General features: G+C 39.9%; 1 protein-coding gene and 1 long non-coding RNA gene across 3 annotated transcripts in view; both read left to right on the top strand.

The window, feature by feature from the left end:
* Positions 1-18,019, top strand: part of LOC123505013 (TBC1 domain family member 25-like) — a 28,858-nt gene extending 10,839 nt beyond the window's left edge. Inside the window, exons 2-10 of the mRNA XM_045256020.1 lie at positions 5,451-5,560; positions 8,468-8,566; positions 9,520-9,673; positions 12,021-12,211; positions 12,418-12,556; positions 12,716-12,849; positions 13,688-13,925; positions 14,994-15,137; positions 16,321-18,019. Coding sequence (XP_045111955.1) covers positions 5,451-5,560; positions 8,468-8,566; positions 9,520-9,673; positions 12,021-12,211; positions 12,418-12,556; positions 12,716-12,849; positions 13,688-13,925; positions 14,994-15,137; positions 16,321-17,412 — 2,301 coding nt within the window. The 3' untranslated portion in view covers positions 17,413-18,019. The remainder of the gene's footprint in view (positions 1-5,450; positions 5,561-8,467; positions 8,567-9,519; positions 9,674-12,020; positions 12,212-12,417; positions 12,557-12,715; positions 12,850-13,687; positions 13,926-14,993; positions 15,138-16,320) is intronic.
* Positions 18,020-22,957: 4,938 nt separating this feature from the next.
* Positions 22,958-25,816, top strand: part of LOC123504911 — a 15,270-nt gene continuing 12,411 nt past the window's right edge. For both annotated transcript variants that reach the window (XR_006674982.1, XR_006674981.1), the window contains exon 1: positions 22,958-23,100. This is a non-coding gene — a long non-coding RNA (uncharacterized LOC123504911). The remainder of the gene's footprint in view (positions 23,101-25,816) is intronic.

Raw genomic sequence — 25,816 nt, forward strand, 5'->3', positions numbered from 1 at the left:
AAAATCAATGATTTTTATTTTTTATTTTTTAAAAAAAATCAAAAAAATCACCAACCCTGGTTAAAATGCCTTTAAAACATGTCAAACTGTCTTAAAATGTTCTTAAAACTTACCAAATTGTGTTGAAATACCTTTAAAACATGTCAAACTGTCTTAAAATGTCCTCAAAACATGCTAAACTGTGTCAAAATGCCTTTAAACATGTCAAACTGTTCTAAAATATTCTCGAAACATGCCAAGTTTTGTTAAAATGCCTTTAAAACATGTCAAACTGACTTAAATGTCTTAAAACAAGCCAAACAGTTAAAATGCCTTTAAACCATGTCAAACTGTCTTAAAATGTTCTCAAAGCAAGCCAAACTGTGTTAAAATTGAACACTAAGGAACAAACTGTCTACAACTGTAAAGCTATCAAAAGCTGTCCAATTGTAGAAGGAAAATAAGGACCAATAAAGATGTAATGAAGCACACACCTCAATGACTGACTGACTGGCTGGCTGGCTGACTGGCTGGCATTATCCGAAAAACAGATAAAATAATAGCATTGGGGCAAGGCAACTGAGTGAGGCACCAACCTGCCAGACCAGGAACACAGCGACAATCCAACACCAAAACAAACTACCACTTAGGCACTTACCAATTACACATCAAGAAATGAGTGAAAGGTAAGATTTAAAAGCAAATAAAAGTTAGGCAATGAACATATGAAAATCCAGTAAAACAGTGTGTGTGTGTGTGTGTGTGTGTGTGTGTGTGTGTGTGTGTGTGTGTGTGTGTGTCAGTGGAGGTAATGAGTTGATATGCAGTTTTCCTCTCTCTCTCTCTCTCTCTCTCTCTCTCTCTCTCTCTCTCTCTCTCTCTCTCTCTCTCTCTCTCTCTCTCTCTCTCTCTCTCTCTCTTCCATTATATCTCTTCATTTTTTCTTATCTGTGTCTTTTTTACTCTTCCTCCTCCTCCTTTCATCCCATTCATCTTTCTTTTATTTATTTCTCTCTTTAGTCTAATGGGTAATGGTTCTGTATAACTTTGGCATAATATTTTTCAACTATCTCCTTCCACACCTTCACAAAACCATTTTATACTACATTTTTTTTTTTTTATTTATTTATTTATTTTTTTTTTTTTATTATTATTCAAAAGTGGAAAGCTGGCCAAGAACAACATAAAACACACACACAAAAAAAGGCCCACTTAGTTACCAGTCCTCCTGCAGGTCCGAGAGAGTTAGTTAACCAAAGGAAAGGGATAGATGTCTTGAAACCTCCCTTTTAAATTAAGTCAAATCATACGAAGGTGGAAATACAGAAGCAGGCAGGGAGTTCCAGAGTGTACCAGAGAAAGAGATGAATGATTGAGAGTACTTACTGGTTAACTCTTGCATTAGAGAGGTGGACAGAATAAAGGTGTGTGTGATATAGGATATAGGATTATTAGATATAGGAATTAGTAGCAAAGTATCAAAGTTTGCAGATGATACTAAGATAGAATGTGCAGTACAGGGTGAAAAGGACAATTACAGAATACAACGAGACCTGGACAGGCTGATAGCATGGGCAGACAGGTGGCAGATGGAGTTTAATTCTAAAAAGTGTCAGGTTATGCATTTAGGTAAAGACAACACAAACTTTAACTATGAGATGGAGGGATGTTGGCTAGAGGCAGTAGAGGAAGGAAAGGATTTAGGAGTAGTGATAGACAGGACTATGAAATTTTCAAAGCAATGTTTAGAAGCAAGAAATAGGGCAAATAGGATCCTGGGTTTTATAAATAGAAATGTTAGTTATAAAAGTAAGGAAGTGGTGCGTAGCTTATATAATTCCTATGTTAGGCCCCATTTAGAGTATTGCATAAAGGCCTGGTCACCCCACTATAGGCAGGATATCAACATGTTAGAAGCAGTTCAGAGAAGAGCAACTAGGATGATACCAGCATTAAAGCGCCTGGAGTATAGAGATAGATTAAAGGAATTAAACATGTTTTCATTTGAGAGGAGATGTATAAGAGGGGATATGGTAGAGTTATTTAAAATGTTCTTAGATACAAACTACATAGATGTGAGATCTTTCTTTACCTTAGAGGATGGAAATAGGACTAGAAAGCAAGGCTGCAGGTTAGATATAAGAAAATATTTCTTTAGTCATAGGGTGGTAGACTTCTGGAATGCATTGCCAGAGACGGTTGTAAATAGCACTAGTTTGACAATGTTTAAAAACAGATTAGATAAGCACTTAAATTTATTAGATTTATAATTATGTATAGCACTGCATGATAGTTTTTATAAGAAATTTACTATAGTTAAACAAGACATGATCCCCATGTATGGGGACCACAAATTGTAGAGGATTTCGCTGCAGGACTTACCCCTGTTAATGGGCCAAATATTTAGAATTAGTATATAATGTATTGTGTACTTGTAAGTATATCTTTAAGTACTGATGACGAGGTCGCTGTGCGACTGATACAGGATAACCTAGATGGGCCCTGGTGGCCCTTTGTTATCCTATTATTTATGTTATATGTTATGTTATGTGTGAGAGAGAGAGAGAGAGAGAGAGTGTGTTACAGGGATTACGAGAGAAAGGGATGAATAATTGAGAGTATTGGGTAACTTTTTTCTTAGAGAGGTGGATAGAGTAGATAGGAGAGAGAGAGAGAGAGAGTAAGAGAGTGTGAGAGTGTACCAGAGAAAGGCATGAATGATTGAAAGTACTGGTTAACTCTTGCACTATATTCCCACTCCCCACCCAAGCTCTACCCCCAACAAGAGTGCCCAATTAGAATGCAGGGTGTTGGGGTATGGTGGGACCATGGTGTGGGACCAGAATGAGTCACCAACCCTCTACCCCAGCAAACTTAGGGACCTGTGGGAATGTGCATTTTTTGGGTGGGATGGGACCACAACAATGGGAAGTAAATCATTAGAATCCCATAAAACTCAGCAAATATTTAACCAGACTCACTTAAAATACACCCTTAACCCCTTCAGTAGTGGGACACATTTATACCTTGAGTTTTGTGCACCATTAGACCATTTTATTAACATTAGTAAGGGTGTATGGAGGTCAGAAGATTAATTGCTACAGTCTTCTTTATTTTAACCCCTTCAGTAGTGGGATGCACTTTTACCTTGAGTTTTGTGCACCATTAGACCATTTTATTGACATTAGTAAGGGTGTATGGAGGTCAGAAGATTACTGGCCAGTCATCTGTATTTTAACCCCTTCAGTAGTGGGACACATTTTTACCTGGAGTTTTGTCCACCATTAGACCATTTTATTGACATTAGGAAGGGTGTATGGAGGCCAGAAGATTAATGGCCACAGTCCTCAGTATTTTAATCCCTTCAGTACTTGGACGCATTTTTACCTTGAGTTTTGTGCACCATTAGACCATTTTATTGACATAAGGAAGAGAAGAAGATTGAAAGGAATTTAAAGGAAGATCAAAAGGTTTAAAAAAGGGATTATGGATATGCTAATCTGAAGTATTTAAAAGACATTAGACAGAAATTAAAAAGGGTTCTCATGGGTTTAAAGGTTGGAAAAAAAGAGTTAAAGACTTAGAAAGGGGAATCAAAAAAGGTATCAAAGAGGATATTAAAGGGATTAGTGTAGATTTTAAAGGATGTGTGAGGAAATTATAAAGACATAATGACAATTTCTAGATCCTTCAAATATTTAACCCCTTCAGTACTGGGACACATTTTTACCTTGAGTTTTGTGCACCATTAGACCATTTTATTGACATTAGCAAGGGTTTATGGAGGTCAGAAAATTAATGGCCACAGTCTTCACTATTTTAACCCCTTCAGTACTGGGATGCATTTTTATCTTTAGTTTTGTGGACCATTAGACCATTTTGTTGGCATCAGGCAGGGTCTATGGAGGTCAGAAGATTAATGGCCACAGTCTTCACTATTTTAAGCCCTTTAGTACTGGGATGCATTTTTATCTTGAGTTTTGTGGACCATTAGACCATTTTATTGACATTAGGAAGAGTTTATGAAGGTCAGACAATAAAAGGCCACAGTCTTCACTATTTTAATCCCCCACATGAGTTTCTGGAGCTGTATAAAATCACCAAATAATAAGCAAAATTAATATAGAAACACGTCATAGTACTGGAGGGGTTAAAGCACATTCTGTAATCATAGTAACACATAATAGTAACAAAAGGAAAATTTAATGCCATGTTGGAAAATAAATCAGTATTGTGCTTGTACCTATTCTAACCTAACCAAACCTAACCTTTACTGACGTACTCTACTTAACCCCTTCAGTACCATGATGCATTTCCATATTCATTCTGGTTATTATTTGATGATTTCATGCAGCTTTAGAAACTTTAGTGGGGGATTAAAATAGTGAAGACTCTGACTATCATTCTTGTGACCTCCATAGATCATTCCTAATGTCAATAAAATAGTCTAATCGTACATAAATCTCAAGGTAAAAATGTGTTCCAGTATTGAAGGAGTTAATCTATCGTGTTTTTTTGGTGATTCTGGTCATTCATTCCACAGAAGATTTACTTGTTTTGGTCTTCCTTGGCCCAAAAGTCCCATATTCCCACACCTTCCCCAAGCTTGTTATAGTGTGTCTACTCTAAAAGGCTTCTGTGCCTGGGTCTAAATTGTGTCCCAGGGAATGCCATGTCGGAAAATAAATCAGTACCATGCTTTACATACTCTAACCTAACCTAACCTTTACTAACATACTTTATTTAATCTAGCGTGTTTCTTGATGATTCTGATATATATAATTCATTCCACAGAAGATACTCATTTTGGTCTCACTTGGCCCAAAAGTCCCACATTCCCCACACCTTCCCAAAATGGTTTGAATGGTGTCCCAGGGAATGTGTGGTTGTCAGATCTTGAGGAAAACTATGAGCTATCTTTGCAATAAGTGCACTGATCAACAGAAAACAAGTATTATTCACATCAAATTAATTACATTATCAATAAGCTACAATGTGTTTTAAAATCCAGGAGCCATTTTTTCAGTAGAGAGGCTATAGTTAGAGGGCTGGTGACACTTTTCTGCTGCTTTATGTACTATGGTATTATGTGATAGTATATGTATGGATCTGTAACGGGACTGGTGACTGAATGCTCTCTCTCTCTCTCTCTCTCTCTCTCTCTCTCTCTCTCTCTCTCTCTCTCTCTCTCTCTCTCTCTCTCTCTCTCTCTCTCTCTCTCTCTCTCTCTCTCTCTCTCTCTCTCTCTCTCTCTCTCTCATATTACCTTTTACTCCACTCCACTGTTGTGTTGTTGATAATCCTTCCTTTTCGACATTTCCTTCTGTCTCTCAAATTTGTAGCCATTTGTCATCCTAGCAACAAGTTCAATACATATCAAAGAAGATCTGTTTCAAAATTCATCTAGTGTGTTGATGAGTCTGTTGGCACATACCATACACTGTGACTAATGGTTGAGTGTTTCCATGCAGCACAGTGAATGTGAGGTGGACTCCCAGTGCTGTCGGTTCAGTGTTGACCCAGAGCTGACGGGCTATGAGGTGCTCAGGAACCTCATCGCCAGAGCCTTCGATCTCAAGGGGTAAGGAACACTGCTGCTGCTGACATTGCTGTTTACTGTGGTGTTTTTTCTATCTTTTTGTAAGAGGGGAAAGCTGGACAAGGGAAACATTAAGAAAAAGAAGAAAGGCCAGTCCCCTTGCAGGTCTGAGAGAGAATTAGCCTAAGAAAAGGGATGTCTGTCTGTCTGTCATTTTGTACATCTGCTGTGTTTAATTTTAGAGTTCAGTCATTTGCAAACTTATTTACCTTGACATCAGGTTGCATCTGCACATTGCTTACATAACTTTGAATAGATAAAATGCATCATTGAAGAAAACATGTAATTAACTTATTTCACAACTAATTATAAATACTTCATTTGCTGAACATATATACATCATGATGAGGCGTCCCACCTTGCCACCAGATGTCACACTGCATTACTCACATCTTTACTGGCCTCTTAATTGACAGAATATATTAATGTACAATGAATACTGCTAGTAATAAGACCAGCTCCATTAAGTCAAAGATTTATGCAAACTTTCATTACACTTGCTTATGACACTTGCTGACTTTTTTTATTTATTTATTCTTTTTTTATACAATGTAGGCTTATCACGGGAATTTATGGGCTAAAGGGGATACTTTTTTGGGGTACCTCTTATCTCAAAGCCCATCCGCTAGGAAACCGTTGCCCCGAGTGAGGAAGCCCAACCTACTCTCAGACTGTGGACAGGATTCGAACCCGTGTGCTTGGAGACCCCTCGGACCCCAAAGCACGCATGGTTCCACTGTACCTCTAGAACTGGGATGTATTTTTATCATGAATTTTGGGTACGATTGGATGATTTTATTGACGTTAGGAAAAGTATATGGAGGTCAGAAGATTAATGGCCAGAGTCTTCACTATTCTAATCCCTCACATAAGTGTCTTAAGCTGTATATAATCACCAAATAGTGAACCAAATAGATGTGAAAAAAAAAAGAGGTTAAGTTTGCTGCATCTCATTAATCTCTTCAGTACCAGGATACATTTTCTTACTCATTCTGGCTACTATTTGGCAATTTTATACAGCTTCAGAAACATATGTTGGGGTTAGAATAGTAAAGACTCTAGCCATTAATATTTTGACCTCCATAGACCCTTCCTGATGCAAATAAAATCATCTAATCACACCCAAAAATCAAGGTAGAAATAGGACTCAGTACTGAAGGGATTAAGTAGATAAATAATCAAGGAAGGTTATGATAAGAGGGACCACATACATACTTTCTACCAGAGGTGTCACAGAATTAATGATACAGCAGCAAGCAACTTAACCCCTTCAATACTGGGACACATTTTTACCTGGAGAATTGTTTACGATTAGACTATTTATTGACATTAGAAAGAGCCTATAGAGATCAGAAGATTAATGGCCACAGTCTTCACCATTTTAATCACCCACATAAGTTTCTGAAGCTGTATAAAAATCACCAAATACTAACAGTGTGAATATGAAAATGTGTCATGGTACTGAAGGGGTTAATGATAGTAGTAGTGCTGTGGAGGTGAAAGTGAGTGCTGTTCAGAATAGTAGTGCTGTAAAGGTGAAAGTGAGTGCTGTTGTGATAGTAGTAGTGATGTGGAGGTGATAATGAGTGCTGTTGTGATAGTAGTAGTGCTGTGGAGGTGATAATGAGTGATAATGAGTGCTGTTGTGATAGTAGTAGTGCTGTGGAGGTGATAATGAGTGCTGTTGTGATAGTAGTAGTGCTGTGAACGTCAAATTGAGTGCTGTTGTGATAGTAGTATTGCTGTGGAGGTGATAATGAGTGCTGTTGTGATAGTAGTATTGCTGTGGAGGTGAAAGTGAGTGCTGTTGTGATAGTAATGGTACTGTGGAGGTGATAGTGAGTGCTGTTGTTAGTAGTGCTGTGGAGGTGATAATGAGTGCTGTTGTGATAGTAGTAGTGCTGTGAAGGTCAAATTGAGTGATGTTGTGATAGTAGTATTACTGTGAAGGTGATAATGAGTGCTGTTGTGATAGTAATAGTGCTGTGGAGGTGAACGTGAGTGCTGTTATGATAGTAGTAGTGCTGTGGAGGTGATAGTGAGTGCTGTTGTGATAGTAATAGTGCTGTGGAGGTGAATGTGAGTGCTGTTATGATAGTAATAGTGCTGTGGAGGTGATAGTGAGTGCTGTTGTGATAGTAGTAGTGCTGTGGAGGTGATAATGAGCGCTGTTATGATAGTAGTAGTGCTGTGGAGGTGGTAATGAGTGCTGTTGCGATTGTAGTAGTGCTGTAGAGGTCAAATTGAGTGCTATTGTGATAGTAGTATTGCTGTGGAGGTGATAGTGAGTGCTGTTGTGATAGTAGTAGTACTGTGGAGGTCAAATTGAGTGTTGTTGCAATAGTAGTATTTCTGTGGAGGTGATAGTGAGTGCTGTTGTGATAGTAGTGCTGTGGAGGTGAAAGTGAGTGCTGTTAAGATAGTAGTAGTGCTGTGAAGATGATTATGATTGGCGTCATTATTTTTCTTGTTTATTCTTTTGCTTTTTCTCCCCCACAAAAACTACACATGCTATTATTATTTATTACTTAATCTCTCTCTCTCTCTCTCTCTCTCTCTCTCTCTCTCTCTCTCTCTCTCTCTCTCTCTCTCTCTCTCTCTCTCTCTCCCACAAAAGCTACACATGCTAATATTATTGTTTTTATTCCTCTTGTCGTCTTTCTCCCACAAAAACTACACAAAAAACTACATGTGCTATTATTTATTCTCTTGTTTCTTTATCCCACAAAAATTAGACTTACCATTGTTATTATTGTTATTATTTTATTTATTTATATATTTATTTTTATTTATTTATTTTTTTTTTTTATTCTTGTCTTCTTTCTCCCACAAAAGGTACCCATTCTATTATTATTTCTTATGTACTCTCTTGTTTTGTTTCCCCGACAGAGACTACCAGACTTGCTACTTAGCTCGTGATGACCGCTTCCCTGAGGCCTGCTGGGTCCCACTCCTCTCAGACTTCGACCTGGAGATGGCCTTTGTTAAGTAAGCATCAGTCTGTTTTTTTGTTAAGTAAGTCAGTCTATCTCCTCAGCCTTTGTTAAGTAAATGTCTGTTCCCTCGGCCTTTGTTAAGTAAGTCAGTCTATATCCTTGGCCTTTGTTAAGTAAATGTCTATTCCCTCGGCCTTTGTTAAGTAAGTCAGTCTATATCCTTGGCCTTTGTTAAGTAAGTCAGTCTATATCCTTGGCCTTTGTTAAGTAAGTCAGTCTATATTCTTAGCCTTTGTTAGGTAATTGTCAGTTTCCTTGGCCTTTGTTAAGTAAACGTCAGTCTTTTTTTGGCCTTTGTTAAGTAAATGTCAGTCTGTTTTCTTACATTTATTCAAGTACACATTTATCATAATTACTCACAGCACCAGGCATTGAAATGGCTCTATAACATTGTGCTAGACTGAGATTGCTTTTGTGCTCGTCTCCATCACCACCACTAGCCTGAAGCTTGACTGTACCTGTTGATATATTCCTTGATTATTGATGCTATTGATTCTGCCACTTATTGTTATTGTTTTATATGTAGTAATTTCCCATGCATGTATAGTGTAAATTTGAAAGGATGTAATGAAACACAAGTACCTGTCTTTTTTGTCTGTTTGTTTATCTGAAAGGAAGGAAAATAAGGCAGGATGTTTCATTGCTGATTACATTATTCTTTTGTCTTGTCTGTTTCCTGTCGGTGCATTGCCTCATAACACTCATTGGTCCTTGTTGTGGTTTGTGGTTGTGGAGATTTACACTACTACAACTTTTAATACATTTTATAACATCCTAAAAGCTCTCTATTTATAAATCTATATATTGTTTTTCTATACTTGTTAAAACAGGAATGTCTAACTTGTGACTGTGTTTACTGATTTCTTGGTTTTACAGTATTTATTCAACTATTTATTACTATTGTTATTTATTTAATGTCCATACTTACACTATTTGCCCCCACAGATCTGCAGACCCTTATTTGCTGGTCAGGGTTGACTTAATGTCTTCCAATGGCACCTGGGAGGCTGTGACCAGCATGGACATTCCTAAGCTGTCCCTTCCTGACCTGCCAAAGAACAACTACTCCGTCAAGCTGCCAGTTCTCTTTAAGGAAAAGGTGCAGCAAGTGTTGTGTTGTTGTATTGCTCCTTAATGTATAAATGTGACTGAATCAAGTATTTACCAAACAGCTTATACTTTTTACACACTTCTATGTCGCATTAAAGAAGATAATGCCCAGTAAATGCAGTATGAAGTCCCTGTTGAGTTTTTAAGAAGTTTAAGGAGTTTTAAAGTTTGTGTCTATAAGATCTATAATGTTCTGTTAGGTGTATATTGAATGGCTTGTACTTCTTACATTTCTTTGTTGCAATAAAAAGATGAATTTAGTATAAAGTCGCTGTTAGGTTTTTGAGAATGCTGAGGAGTTTTTAAAGTTTGTGTTTATAAAATCTGCAATGCTATTTTAGTTGTTTACTTGACAAGACTAGGTAGAGCACTGTGACTGTCTTAAGGTGGCGTCACACTAGCACTTTTCAGTCTTCTTTTTCCGTCAATTTTCTGACGACTGTCAACTTTTGCAGACGGTGGCCGTCACACACAAGCTTGCTTCCGCCTTTGCCGCGCTTGTCGATTGTAAACAAACATGGCTCCTCATTCACCCCAGCAAGCCGCGGCTTTTTTGCACCTTATAATGTAATCAGCTGTTCTGTGATCCCAAAGGCAACAGTGACCTCTAATACTCTCTATGAGGAATTCGTCAGTGTGTTTTGTCCACTGCTCATCTTGGCCAGCTACTTGGAAATATTCAAAAGCATCGCACATTCGCACTCCCCTGGAAATGTACACAAACTGAGGAACTTTTCTTTGCTAGGCTAGAAGAAAAAAAAATATGTATACAATTATATATTCACCAACTCATTTAAATTTCATGCCATAATAGCATTCTTCCGTTTAACAAAAAAATATTTTTTTAATAAAAGTGTTGATTAGAAACCATAGTTCTTATTTTGGCTAAAAATTGGCGCTAGACGAAAACGATGCGTTCCATCTGACTCAAGACGACGGAAAGAGTTGACGGAAGAGTAAAAAGACGACGAAAATCGCCTGAGACGACGGAAAAAGTGCTAGTGTGACGCCGCCTTTAGGTGCAGGCTATAGCTCAGTAGACATGAAGGCAGTACTGCTCATGGTTTTGTACAGTGAATCTTTCAGGCTTTCTGTTTTTTTCAGGAATCTTCTCAGGACATCACTATATTCATTACCTATTTCCACTTAGTTGTTATTTTCTGTTGTGTGTATATCTAGATAAATATGTAGAGTGGGTGGTAGGGAAATGCAAGCTGATGCAAAGGAATGTACTATATTCTTTAACTCCTTCGCGCCGGATGTTAAAAAAGCCCGCCTGTATGATATACGAGTGGTAATACCGCGCGCCTGAGCGCGGAAAACTCGTGCAAGCTTGTCATACTTGTCGTCTTTGTGTATTATGCTGCTATTTTTTAGTCACTATATCGCCTTCGAAGAGGAAAGTGGACGCTTCTCTCTTCGGAGAAAAAGAGAGAGAGAGAGAGACATTTGCTAATATTTTAGACACAAGCGGGACGCATGTAGCTTATCTTTCGAGAGGAAGAGGGGGAGGGAGGGAAGGGAGAGGGAAATGAAGGGAGAGAGAGAGAGAGAGAGAGATTAGAAAATTTGTGTGTGTGTGTGTGTGTGTGTGTGTGTGTGTGTGTGTGTGTGTGTGTGTGTGTGTGTGTGTGTGTGTGTGTGTGTGTGTGTGTGTGTGTGTGTGTGTGTGTGTGTGTGTGTGTGTGTGTGTGTTTTCACGAATGTTACAAGGCGGACGCATGTAACTTATCTTCGAGAGGGAGAGGGGAGGAGGGAAGGAGATGGGGAGGAGGAATGGAGGAGAGAGAGAGAGAGAGAGAGAGAGAGAGAGAGAGAGATGGGAACAGTCTATGCCATTGGGTAATTTTAGACACAAGGCGGGAAGCATGTAGCTTATCTTTAGTGATTGGTGGAGACAAGGATGGTGGGAGAAGCACTAGGATTTCAAGGACAGCATACGGCATGTGTAGTTGGTATCCAACACACTATACAGGACAACTGAACTGAAGAAAGCACAGAAAAGAAATATGACGTCTACGTAGGCATCACCGTATATGCTATTGGGGCTTCATGACACCCACATAGGCATCACCGTATTGAAGGGGTTAATGTTTTGGTTCTACATTTCTTCCTGAAGATGGTTGTAGAATCGAAATGTTAAAGAATATAGTACATTCCTTTGCATCACTTTGTGTTTTCCTACTACCTACTCTACACATTTTTTGTAGCAATTTCCTGTAAACATGAATAATATGTACATAATTTTGAAAAGGTGTCAGACTGGAATGAAAAGTGTGAAAGAACTATACACATCATGTTATGTTCATAGAGATACTTTTCCTCACCTCAAACAGATGGAGAAAACACTGTCAGCTGTCCAGAAGGTCCTGAGCTGGAATGAGGAGGGTGAGGACTCAGTCAGACCAGCCAGACCTCCACTCACTGACTCAGAGTTCCAGCAGATGCTGAACGGTGTCGGGCAGCTTGCTCACCCCAAGGAACTGCGGCTGTGTGTCTACCACCGAGGCCTGGAACCCTCCCTCAGGTGAGACTTGTGCTCTACTGAACTCTGCCACCTCATGCTTGGTCTAGCTGTGATGGCTCTGCTCATGTTAACATTGCCTTGTGCATCATGTGATTCTATTTGTTTCTTTTCTTATAGCTGTGAAAATATCTAATTGAACAAAATCCTTAATTTATCACTGCCATAAGAGCACTACCCTGTGTCACTGCCTTGTGTTTGCATTGTAGGAAGGTGGTTTGGAAACACCTGCTGAATGTGTACCCTGAAGGTCTCACAGGGCGGGAGAGACTAGACTACATGAAGCAGAAGACCAAGGAGTATGAGGGCCTGAAGGCAGTGTGGCAGGAACACCTGCAGAATGAAGAGGTACAAACCATCCACTTACTGATATTCTAGTGTGAAAAAATTCTATATACTTAAGTTCTATATGACATGACTGCTTTTTTTACTTTTTTAGGTTCCCATTGAGTTGTGGTTAAATATTTGTATTGTGTGAGTAACATTTACCATCACAATGCCGTGCAGCTGGTGAGTGAGGAGGTGAAGTACGTAACCAACATGGTGCGCAAGGACGTCCTGCGCACCGACCGTCACCACCCTTACTTCAGCGGCACAGATGACAACATCAACATCCAGAGCCTTTCAAACATCCTGACCACGTAAGCACTGTCATGTTGTCTGGACCAGTTTGAGAAGCAGCTGCTGCTTCTCTTCTTAGGGTCTCTAGCTCTAGTACACTTCACTGCCTTTATTGACTCATACACTCTTTGTTATTGCATTTATTTCACACAAGTCAGACAAATGATACTTTTTCTAGATAAATTTTTCACAGTATTGTTCTCCATTACTAATATATAGCTACTCATTTACCTTTTTCTTCTTTTTTTTCTTTTCTTTTCTTTCTTTTCTTCAGCATAATTATGTGTTTTTGATCATGAATCTAGAAAGTAGTTGTGGTGGTTTGACTTAGCTATCCACTATTCATTCATGTTTTCTTCTTTTAAACAAATAGACTTTGTACATAAATCATAAACCAGTCTTGAATGGAGGCTGTGGTACTTCCTGCCATGTTACACACACTATTTGCATCATTTGTTAGTCTGATCAGCCACAGTTCCATGTAGTTTTCTTTATTGTGACAGAGGCTAACCTATGTAAATGTAGAATTGCATATCAAGGTCATAATTCACAATTTTGTGTATACATGCTTTTCTATAGCACATATAATATTCTCTTATGAATGTAAAAATTTATAGTATAGCATCTTCATGTTATGTTGTGAGTGTTGCATGTGTGTGGAGTGGTTGCATCACAGTAATAGATCTCTCCAAGCTGTGCTCTCTTGAAAACAGGATTCATGTGATCATAAATATGAACTGTCTAGATTGTCAAGGAAAATGTTGTACACTCCAGACATTGCAAGCTGTAGGAAGAGTACATAGAGGCATGAGTGTGTGACTTGATGCATGAATATACTAACATTGCTGTGTGGTCCAGGTATGCCCTGCACCACCCTTCTGTTGGGTATTGCCAGGGCATGAGTGACCTGGCCTCCCCTCTGCTGGTGACCATGAGGGACGAGGCTCAGGCCTACGTGTGCTTCTGTGCCCTCATGGCCCGGGTCCACTCAAACTTCCACATTGATGGGGTCGCCATGACTCTCAAGTTCCAGCACCTCACTGAAGCGCTCATCTTCTATGACGAGGAGTATTATGCCTACCTCCGCCTCCACCAGGTTTGCAGACAAGCCTTAAAGCTAGAAACCAACTGAAGCAGGTTACCAGTCAGCCATCCGTTTGTCCCCTCACCTCACAAGCCTTCATTAACGCTTCGTATTTGAAACTCACTGTTGACTAACCCTCTGTGTCACCAGCCATCCTGTGCCCAATTCTTTGCTGAGGTTGTTACTATAATTTTCAACATTATAAGCAATATATAATAACATGTCTTCACAGTTTTCTTTCTCCTAGATCATTATAATACCAAAGTGCTGCTATAGGAGCTGGAGTGTTTTAGATACAAATGGATAATACTCTGCAGTCATATAATGGAAAGATCATTTTAAAGTACAACAATAATTGGTGATTTTAGACATGTGTAGAAATGTTAGTTGGTTAGTAATGACATTAATTACTTACAGTATTTTCTTGCCTGTGCTTATAACCGATGCAAAGGTGTGGCATACTAGTACATTGATGAGTGTTGGAAGGAGAATGTCCTGGTGTGGTAGTTAGTCTCATTCATTCAGAGGAGTGGTTTTTAAGAAGGCACAGAGCAAAATCAAGGATTTGAATGGGAAAAGGTATAAATTATGGGAGTGAACAAATTGTAAAAAAATATATAGTTTACCAATTAAGATTTGGTCAAGATTTAGCTTGTAAGATATTTTTATTTGGTGACTCCGTAGAAAAAAAATAATCTTTAAAGAGGGTGATGCTAATTCTCTGTGTTGCATTTGCAAAAAGAGTTTCTCCTTCCCATTTTGCTGTTAGAATAATAAAGCTGTCAGCATTGTTAGGTCAAATTTGTAAGGTTTAGCAAGCTTCCTTGATTTGCAAATGGCCACAACTAACCAGACACTGCAAAATACACATGTAACAAGTATACATAAGCCTTTCTTCCTGTGAGCACCTCAGATTAATTTTGCACTTCAGTTTTTTTGTCACTGAAAATTCATATAAAAACCAGAAAATGGAAATAATTTCAAGTGCAATAATATTTAATGTTGAATATTGCAAGTCTCAGAAGATGAAAGTAAGAGTTCCATTAGCTAGGAATTGAGAGGTAACTTTGCCCTCCCCAGGCGGATGACCTGCTCTTCTGTTACCGCTGGCTGCTGCTGGAGCTGAAGCGTGAGTTTGCCTTTGACGACGCCCTGCACATGCTGGAGGTGCTGTGGAGCTCCCTGCCCCCAGACCCTCCCGAGGAAACACTGCCTTTGTTGGAGGTAAGCGTCAGTCTCACTCACGCCAGTTGCCCTTGACATGATTGGCAGAGTACATTTCAAAAGTCCCACCACATCTCAGCCACGTACCATATTTCAGAATGCTAAACACAAACCAGAAAGGCAGTTTGAAAGATCCCAAGGGGTCTTGTGCTACATACACTTTTCATTCTTGTCTTTGTTAACTCTAAACTTGGGATTGGCAAGGATTTCTACATGAAGACAGCCTCAACTCCTGACATTTATTTATTGGAGTTGACTTTTTATCACATTTGTGTTGCAGAGTTTGGATATAGAACTGTTATAGTATTTTGTTTATTGTCATGGTCAAGAGTCCATTTCTCGTTAGCATTTTTACATGATTGACCAAATAGAATACAGTTTGAATATGAGTTGTTTTCCCTGATCTCACTTACTTGACAGGTTGTGGCGTTGAGCATGTCTCTCCACTTGGAGCAGACATACACTCTACATATACACACTACATACATACAGTGGTAGGGCAGAGTTTTAGTCTCATTCATACCAAACAAGGAAACAGTACACAACTCCTTAACCTGCATCCCACATGATAAAAGACAAAGCCAACAATTTATCTCTGTCTGGCACAGGACTATTAAATGTATACTGTATGATCTAGATAATATTACAAGAAAGTTCTGTTTTGATTGGAAAATTGTATCCTATTTTGTTTATTAGATAATTCTACATTAAATCATTGCCGTCATCCTTCAACAATTATCTTTTATTTCATACTATTTACATATATATGTACTCCATCATCATCTTCCTTTGCCTTCATCTTTATTTCTACTCTCCATATATAAGATAATCACACAAGCATAGGGAAATCACACATATCTTTGCCATACACTACCTAACATACAGAAGAACCACTTGTTTTGCCATCTACCATGCTGCATATGTTTGCAGCTTCTTTATTACATTCAACAGCTGCCCCACCCCACACCACTCTCTTCACTGCTCCTCCCACTGCTGATTCAATCTCCTCCTTCATATACTTTCCTAACATCCATGAATGCAGCACACAGCAGACCTTCTTCAGTCATGACCCTGATTGAAAAGTTTTGACCTACACACAAACCTACTGTCAGTGATCTGCTTCCTTTCTATCATGATAAGCAAACATTTGTTGTTGAGATACATTTGAACCTTTGAATTTCAGGTACAGTTTAATCCCGTGAAGGTAGAAAGGCCCGTGCCGCCGCCAACCCCTCGACAAAACCACTTTGCTAACGTGTGTGCCCTGCGGAGACAGCGGTCCACCTTGTCAAACAGGAGTGCCGAGTGCCTTGCTGCCATCCTGAGCAGACGTGCAGCTAGCATGGAGTGTGACGGGCCAGAGTATCCAGCGGGGGTCAAGAAACTCAGCCGCACTTGGTCCCAGCCTATCGACACTTCTCAAGTCCGAGCTCGAGTACCCAGTGGAGAGACTGCCATGACTGTAGATAAGATAAGAGAGGAGAGCAGTTCCCCAGAGGACAGTCCCAGTAGGAACACAAGAAAGATAAAGAATTTAAGAGAATTCCAACTCTTAACTAAAGTAAGAGATTCTGATAGTGATAGTAATCCAGGATCTCCCTTAAAAGAAAAGACTGTTTGTAAGAAAAGCAAGGACACAAACACCAAACTTACAACTTCAAATCCAAAAACAGCAAACAGTTCTCGAAGGTGTTTCTCAGACTCTGATGCAACAGACATGGCTGTTCCCATGTATTCAGATGGTGGCGAGGTGGACGTGTGGCAGAACCCCGTGGCAACACTCTCCCCAGAAGTGGATCAGCACTTACAGATCATATGTCAGGAGGAGAAACCCAGCAGTGTCAAGCAGCTAGTTCCCAAAGCTAATGGGGAACACAAGCAGGCAGAGGAGGAAGGGGCAAGCCAAAACACCATGACAGCCAGCGTGAACTCCTGTGAGGAAGTGACGGAGGTGACTGGCTGGCAGGTGACCATGAGTGACGGCAGCTCCCCACATGTCACCTCGCTCCTGCCGCCTGAAGAATTTGGCGGCGGCAACCCTTTCCTGATGTTCTTGTGTGTGACTCTCTTGCTGCAGCATCGCAACCACATCATCAAGAATAAGATGGATCATAACGAGCTGGCTATGTATTTTGACAAGATGGTGAGGCAGCACAATGTGACCAAGGTCTTGGGTCATGCACGCCGCATGTACGAGAACTACCTCAAATTAGATTTTTCTAAGATGCGCTCTAAAACCACTCCCCCCGGCTCCTCCAACGACCACTCGTGTTGATTGTGGATCGCCTGGGATTTGAAAGCTTTGTGATCACCAACACATCAATAGTAGCAAGTTGCCCGGTATTTATGTCTTATATTTCTTAGCCGTTCTTATGGCAGATTCCATTGTTTGTTTGTTTTTGTTTGTTTTTCAGATTTGTTTGTTTATTGACTCATTTCCTAGACGATGAATATTAGTCAGCTATTCAGGGGACTTATGGATAGTCTAGAAGTAATGTTAGTGCACATGTACTATTTTCATGCATTCATGTATCCAATGCACAATGTGTAGCTTCTAACGAATCAACATTCCACATATCATAAGCACAAAATGTGAAACAAACATGATGCATTTGAGGTTAGAGTTGTCCTGCAAACTCATCCTGTTCACTCACTTGCCAAAGATATGATACTTGAGCAAGTATTTTTTGAAGTGCTTTTTGCATGTCATAATCATTAGTGACAGTATCAGTTAGATCAATGTTCATAGAATGACACAAGTGATGCATTTAAGCTGCACAACAACACACGTGTAGGTGAACCAAATTAAAATATCTTGTATTTCTGAAAGTTATGTGCATATGAATATTATTCAGATATAATGGTTATGATATATATATATATATATATATATATATATATATATATATATATATATATATATATATATATATATATATATATCTTATTTTTTATTATTTTTTTTATTAATTCAGTTGTTATTTGTTTAACACACACACACACACACACACACACACACACACACACACACACACACACACACACACACACACACACACAGTATAATGGTTAGCTCGCTCGGCTCACAACCAAGAGGGCCTGGGTTCGAGTCCCGGGAGCAGCAAGGCAAATGGGCAAGCCTCTTAATGTGTAGCCTCTATTCACATAGTAGCAAGTATGATGTAACTCGAGGGGTTGTGGCTTCACTTTCCCGATGTGTGTGGTATGTTGTGGTCTCAGTCCTTCACAAAGATTGTTCAGTATGAGCTCTGAGCTTTGTCCGTAGAGGAAAGGCTGGCTGGGTGACCAGCAGGCAACTGTGATGAATAACACACACACACACACATACGCACACACACACACACACACGCACACACACACACACACACACACACACACACACACACACACACACACACACACACACACACACACACACACACACACACACACACAGGATTAGTGGCATCCAGCTCCTACCAGGTTTAGTGGGTTAAGTCTTAGTGTGGTCAGTTTGTAGGCATGTGTTCACTATATTTGGCTTTTTATCTCGTTTTGATTTTTATTTTGGTGGTGCCTAGAGTGGGAGGTTTTCATCTTGCTCCACCTCAGTGTGAGCCGAGTGTCCCGTGGTGTGTTGTGTGTTCTTGCAGTGCCCTGTGAACAAATATTGTGCTTCCATTACTTGTTAATGGCAGGCTTAGGTTTTGTATATTTCTGAAAAGACAAAGCTGTTACAAAAACCAAGTATGTATACCAGTTTGGTATACATAGTAAGTGTATGTGAAATACATTGTATTGCAAAATTAGAAATTTTGTATGAAGGTTCTTGCAGCAATCATTATTTGGCTGTGTCAAGAAATTTGTTTAAATCTGTTCTACAGTAGAACCTGTCTGAAAGTTAAAGTTACACAGGAGTGTTGTGTATGAATGACATGTTAACGAGGCAGAAAAACTTTGTAAAGGGTTGAGGTTTATGAAATATTTAGATCTGGTACATGACGTGAAATTCTTTAATGCAAGTGAAGCTTACTTAGGTAATATAAAGAAAGTGCAGTTTGTAGTTTGTTGGAATCCTTAAAATTATAATAAACAGAGAATCTAAAAGGAAATTATCTGTGGATTGTTGAAACTTGCATAATGTGTGAATTTGAAACACTAGTCTAAGCATGTATGTAGACCTGAATGTGAGTGGTGAGAGTTAATATGCTGTGATATAGCTGTTGAATGCAAGGTGGAAGTATTGACTAGTAAATGTGTGTGTGTGTGTGTGTGTGTGTGTGTGCATGTGTGCGGAGGGGTGTTAAGAGAAAATTATGGGAGATATGTATTATAGTAAGACAACTATGCAGAGAGAGAAAAATCAGGGATGATGAGGATAACAGATGAAACTATTCTGTGTAATGAATTTGAGTGGGAATGAAAGCCTGGCCTTGTGGTATGGTTTGTGTGAGACAACATCACATAATTGAGAGTGTGAACCAAATGTGTTAATGACATAATATGCTGAAGAAACTCATGATGGCAGGGTTGCATTGTTACCACTCAGAAAAAATTAAACCATTTTTGTAGACTGCATGAGGCATAGTACCATGTAGAAAGTGATAAAAGAGGGAGAGAGATGGAAGCAAGTCCTGTGAACACTGCAAGGGGTGAGGCCTCAGAGATAAAGCCAGACATTTGTTAACTGTTCTGGTGGTGAGTTGGTGAAAGTATCATGAGAGAACTATGCCTCAACTGACTTGTACATAGTTTTTCCCCTGAACTTGATTTCCTTGCCTTATTTTTTTTTTTTTTCCAGGGAAATGACATTAGAGTAACAAGTGCAGTGTGTTAATCAACAGCTGGACAAGGGATTTTATGTCAAGTTTTTCTCTGCCACCTTCAGGTTTTGTGCTCACATGTAAGCTGCTTGAGCTGTAAGAGACTTGGTGCTTTCCCTTTAGTTGATCTATAGCCATAGTGCCTCCAGTCACCCCCTCCTTGGCCCTGGAGACAACATGTGGTGTAAAGACCTTGACACTGATAGTCTCTTCTTGACATTTTGACATGTACTACTATTGATTTAATTTCTGCATGGCTGTGCAGCTGCTACAGCATTATTTAAAACAATTATAAATCAGAATGTTCTATTTTTGTACTGTTTATTCATATTTTGTTTTCATGTTCTTGATGAAAAGCTGGCTTATCACTTGTGATATTTGTACCAAAGAAAGATGTATCAAATTACTCTCAGCTTTTAACTTTGAGACAGGAATCATTGATTTACACACAGTGTGTCAGAATTTACCATATATTTTCATGTTTATATTTTCTTGTGTTTTTATTACAAAACAATCATGTAAACATCTAGGCTCTTCATAAGTCCTTGTGTTCACAAGGGCATGAAGTACGGTATGTAGCTCACTCTTCACAGAACCTAGCTAAATTGCCAATGTGCTCATTCCATGGGTTGGTACTTGGTAGTCAGGGGGGTCTGGTCCAGATCCCCTGGTAAAGGCTTGCCAGCCTCTCTGTGAGGGAGCCTGTCTCAAGCCTGCACTAGGATTCTCTTGTATGCACACACCACACTCAAAATACTCACTGTGAAATGCTTGTACATACTCCAATCACATCATAGGTATTTGGTAAATCTGTTTTTAAGACAGTTGTTGTGTATAAGCAAGATATAGCAGTAGCATTAATAATTTCCAGATTATGTAGATGGACATTTTTATTGTGATACAATAGGTGGAGTTCTGTAGTGTTTGACTTGCATTGTGTTGCTTTAGTTTCCTTCCCAATACATTCCATCAGTAGTTATGTGTATATACTCGTATGTTTAGTTGAGTGACAGGCGCTGGTGACGGATCAAGCAATCGGGTGTTGGGTTACTCTTTTATATTTTTGTATGTACAGTACTACACATCTTCCTCCGTTGCCCTTGCAGTTCTCACATCTGAGTGGCGTGTGGGGTGTTGTGATGAGAGGTTGACTTGAGTGAAGCAATTGAATGGTTTTGATTCCTAGTTTCAGGTTCACCATGTAGCCTTAATGTCTATTGCATTGTGTATTTTTATTTTTGATGTTAAAAATATCTGCATTAATAAATAAGATTGCTAATGCTGATTGTCATGACAACCTTCACACAGGGCCAGCTTTAAGCCTATTTGACCAGTTTTATCAAATTGGGCCCCACACCTGCACCACATAGAATTGCCTTACTCTGTATTAGAAAAAAAATAACTTATTATGTCTTTCAAAATTTTAGTATGTCAAACATTTAATTTATATTTTTGTTTCTTTTAATGGGCGAGAATACCACACAAAATATGAATGTTACATAAATATATATATATATATATATATATATATATATATATATATATATATATATATATATATATATATATATATATATATATATATATATATATATATATATATATATATATATATATATATATATATATATATATATATATTTTTTTTTTTTTTTTTTTTTTTAAGAGTAGGGGCCCACCATCAATCTTATAATTGGGCCCTGGAATTCCTAGCACAGGCCCTGCCTCCACATTGCAGCAACAGTGTACACTTACCAATTTTGAAACAATCTCTCTCTCTCTCTCTCTCTCTCTCTCTCTCTATTTAAACATTCAATTTATGCAGATTACACATATAATACTATATCTTAGTATATACGTACAAATGTATCAAGATGCATGTGTATATCTATTCAAGGGCTTAAAGTGCCGCTTTTCCTAGCGGCACTATCCTAAAAGGCCTTCATGGCTATACCTTAAGTGATTACTCAGCAGGAGCCCATCAGCACCATCAGGGTTGGCCACGTCGCTCTCTATCTGTGGGCAGCCACCTTCACCTGCTGGGTGAACATGTCCCGCATCTGTGGGAACTGCTGCAGTGAATATGTTCCACTGGCGGGACACACGTGAGGTGAAGGTCCTCTGGTGTTGACCCTTGGCACCTCGACCAGCTCGTGACTGGAGAGTGCCGTTCTCACATCGCTCACAGCCTTTTGCTGGGGAAGCCTTGTCTCGCCAAGTGAGGCACTCCTTGCACCTGGGCCTTGTGAAACACCACCAGTGCTGCCACGTCTCGACGGTGTTACAGAGGGTCCAGGGGTGTCACGCCTTGTGGTGGGGGGGGGGGGAGTTGCCGTTTTCCATCAGGCGCTGCATCTTGTCCAGCTCTCTCTCTCTCTCTCTCTCTCTCTCTGACTAAAATGCTATCATTCTTCCTGTGATAAGACCTACATTAAGCATTTTTCAACTTATCGCTATATTGTCATTCATTTGCTCTCTCTCTCTCTCTCTCTCTCTCTCTCTCTCTCTCTCTCTCTCTGGAAATGCAATTACATATATCTAACACCTATTCAGTAATAATTGAGAGAGAGAGAGAGAGAGAGAGAGAGAGAGAGAGGGGAGCATGAATCCCGAACCTCTGAAGCATGGAATGAATGGCGAGGGGTTGTCTGTTTTTTTTTTTTTTTTTTACATATATTTCCTAAGATTTGGACATTTCGCAGTGGAATGTCGGTCTGATAGCAAGATGGTATGACTTTGGTATCAGGCTTGATTAATTCCCACCCTCAGATGCTCCTTGTGGACGGCGACTCTGAATGACCTGAACATAATAACAACCATTGCTATATTAATCGTCACATCATCACACCACATACCATCTTACATAAACGGAAGGAAAATATTAATACCTTCTTATAACGTGACTGAATTTTCTTTCCAGCACAGTTTTTATTCAGAGAGAGAAGTAAATCATGGAATATTGGAAGGTGTGTGGGCGAGGAGGGCCGGCAGCTCGACTCTCGAGATACCGGCTGCTCATGGGGCAGTGAAGCAGAAGACACCAGACAGCGGCGAAGGGCGGACACAGGAAGCAGGTAGAGCGGGAGGAGGTTAGAAATATCGCTTGCCGGCGTTGTATTTCCTCACTGTAGTGCTGTAAGGTAAGCATTCCTAGTGTGTGTGTGTGTGTGTGTGTGTGTAATTCACCTCGGTCGTTTGCTTGTCACCCAGCCATTCTTCCCCATTACAGAGCGAGCTCAGAGCTCATAGACCGATCTTCGGGTAGGACTGAGACCACAACACACTCCACACACCGGGAAAGCGAGGCCACAACCCCTCGAGTTATATCCCGTACCTATTTACTGCTAGGTGAACAGGGGCTACACATTAAGAGGCTTGCCCATTTGCCTCGCTGCGCCGGGATTCGAACTCGGCCCTCTCGATTGCGAGTTGAGCGTGCTAACCAATACACTTCGCGGTGTGTGTGTTCAGCAACATTTTATTGAACAGGATTAGTTGGAGGCGAGTGAGACTAGTGGGGTGACAGTCTTTTCCGCTGTGTAGGGTGATCGGATGACAGCAGGGACGCATCAACACGGTGTCCGGTAGTAGTAATGTGGACTGCATGCATGACGGAACGGCTTGGCGTCATGCAGGTACTGGTACTACTACTACAGCTGGTGTTAGTCGGGTTGATAATTAGTGTTGATTGTTAGGTAATCAGTGTGATGAACTAGAGATTACCTCGTGTTGTGCCGGAAAGAGGCAACGCTCGTTAGATCCCGCCTCTGTATTTATTGCTGTCTAACTTGGCATTGAAATCAGGAATACCTCTTGGCTCATACGTGCACCACATCCTTGTTAAGACATTCATTTATCAGTTAATCTCTCTCTCTCTCTCTCTCTCTCTCTCTGGTTCTGGTTCTGGTTGGTGTCGGAAGTAATGCCTTTTGGAACGGCACTTACTGATGTGTTTTCCTGTCGGTCCGGGTTTTTGATATTGCTGTTTATTTACTGTTGTTATATTCACTGCCTGTTTTTTAGTTTTGCATATTTCTTTTCTATTTTTGTCTTTTTGTCCAAAATTCTAACAATATGTCTGGTATTTTCAATTTCACTGTTTTCATATAGCAACTCTCCTAGTAAGGCATCTGTGTCTTCTTGGTATGGTCGTTGTAGGACTGGGTGTCTCTGTCTTTCTAAGTTGTAGGCTGGACAGTAAAGAATAAAATGTTTTAGGTCTTCCACTGGGTCACCACACATAATACATTCTGTTGCCGCATTTATAAACCTTTGCCTATCTCCAAGATCCATATTGTTGGTCCTACATCGAAAGAGTATGATGGTAGCCTCCCTGTTGTCATAGATCTTATCCTGCCCTCCTATACTTTGCCTCATCTCCCTGTACATCTTCAGGCTTACTTTCCCTTCCATCTCCTATTTCCACATCTTTGTGTCCCATTCCTTCACCTTCCTATTGATTCTCTCTCTCTCTCTCTCTCTCTCTCTCTCTCTCTCTCTCTCTCTCTCTCTCTCTCTCTCTCTCTCTCTCTCTCTCTCACACACACACACACACACACACACACACACACACACACACACACACGGTGGCAGTTAAGAGTTCCGCACCAATAAGAGCTGGGAGCAACTTCATTTTTTTTTAGGTACGATTTTGAATTTGCGACTTTGCCATCCTATATGGTGCGACTGCGACTTTGCGACACTATTTGTCCTCCCCCCCCCCTGCCCCCAGTGTGACTTGTGACTTTGCGACTGAGCCTTTTTCCCCGGTGAGACTCCGCTAACGTACAAAGTAATAGTAATAGTAATAGCTGTAGTAGTATAGTAGTAGTGGTGGTGGTGGTGTAGCAGCAGCAGCAGCAGCAGCAGCACTATTATACATATTACTGCAGTTGGAGTAATCTTTTATTTTCATATGATATTTTATGCAAATTTATTTTGTCAATAAAGTAAATAACTAAGGTTGTCTGGTGGTCGTACACCTACGTTAAGTTGAAAGTATAGGCCGGACTGCCCATGGTACAATAACTCTCTCGTTATTGTACCATGGGACTGCCATACGTCCGGATTTTCTTGGGCATGTCCGGAATTCACGTGCTGAACCCTGCGTCCCGCGGGATTTTTAGAAATTCTTTAAATGTCAGGAATTTTAGCTTCCATCCATCACTGCTTAAAAAAATTTTTAAAATCTTACTTCTATAGGTTGAAATGGTGGGAGAGAGGAAGGGTGAAGGGTTTGTCGGGTGGCAAGTACGTGCCTTGGTCTAGTTTCGCTCTAGTACTTTAGTTAACTAACTAAACAGGACTGACTGATGGAGGAAGAGAAAGAAAAGGAATGAATAATGTCAACGTATACACACGAGTCCATGACATTTTTATTTTATTTTATATATTTATTTGTTTATTTTTTGCATTGGTGATGTGCTGTGATGTGATGAAGTTATCTCTCTCTCTCTCTCTCTCTCTCTCTCTCTCTCTCTCTCTCTCTCTCTCTCTCTCTCTCTCTCTCTCTCTCTCTCGTGAAGTTACACACACACACAAACACACAAAGGCATCTATGGTACAATAAGTCAATAACGAGAGTTATTGTACCATGGAGGCATCCTTGGCGCCCCGAACCCCCCCCCCATCCCCAGAGCTACATCTTCACCCTGCTGCCAAGTGATTTAAGGCGTTTTTCGAGTGTTCTTTAAGGGCTCGTTGTGTTGGAGTAGTGAAGGAGGTGGAGGTGGAAGGGTGGGGAGGAATGTGGGAGTGGGATGGATGGATCGAATTGGTGTGAAAATATGCAGAAAAAAATACGATTTTTCTCGTTTGTTTTTGCAATTTGCATTGTTTTTGTATTTGATTTATTAA

The sequence above is a fragment of the Portunus trituberculatus genome, chromosome 17, assembly GCF_017591435.1.
Source record: "Portunus trituberculatus isolate SZX2019 chromosome 17, ASM1759143v1, whole genome shotgun sequence".
Lineage (NCBI taxonomy): Eukaryota > Metazoa > Arthropoda > Malacostraca > Decapoda > Portunidae > Portunus > Portunus trituberculatus.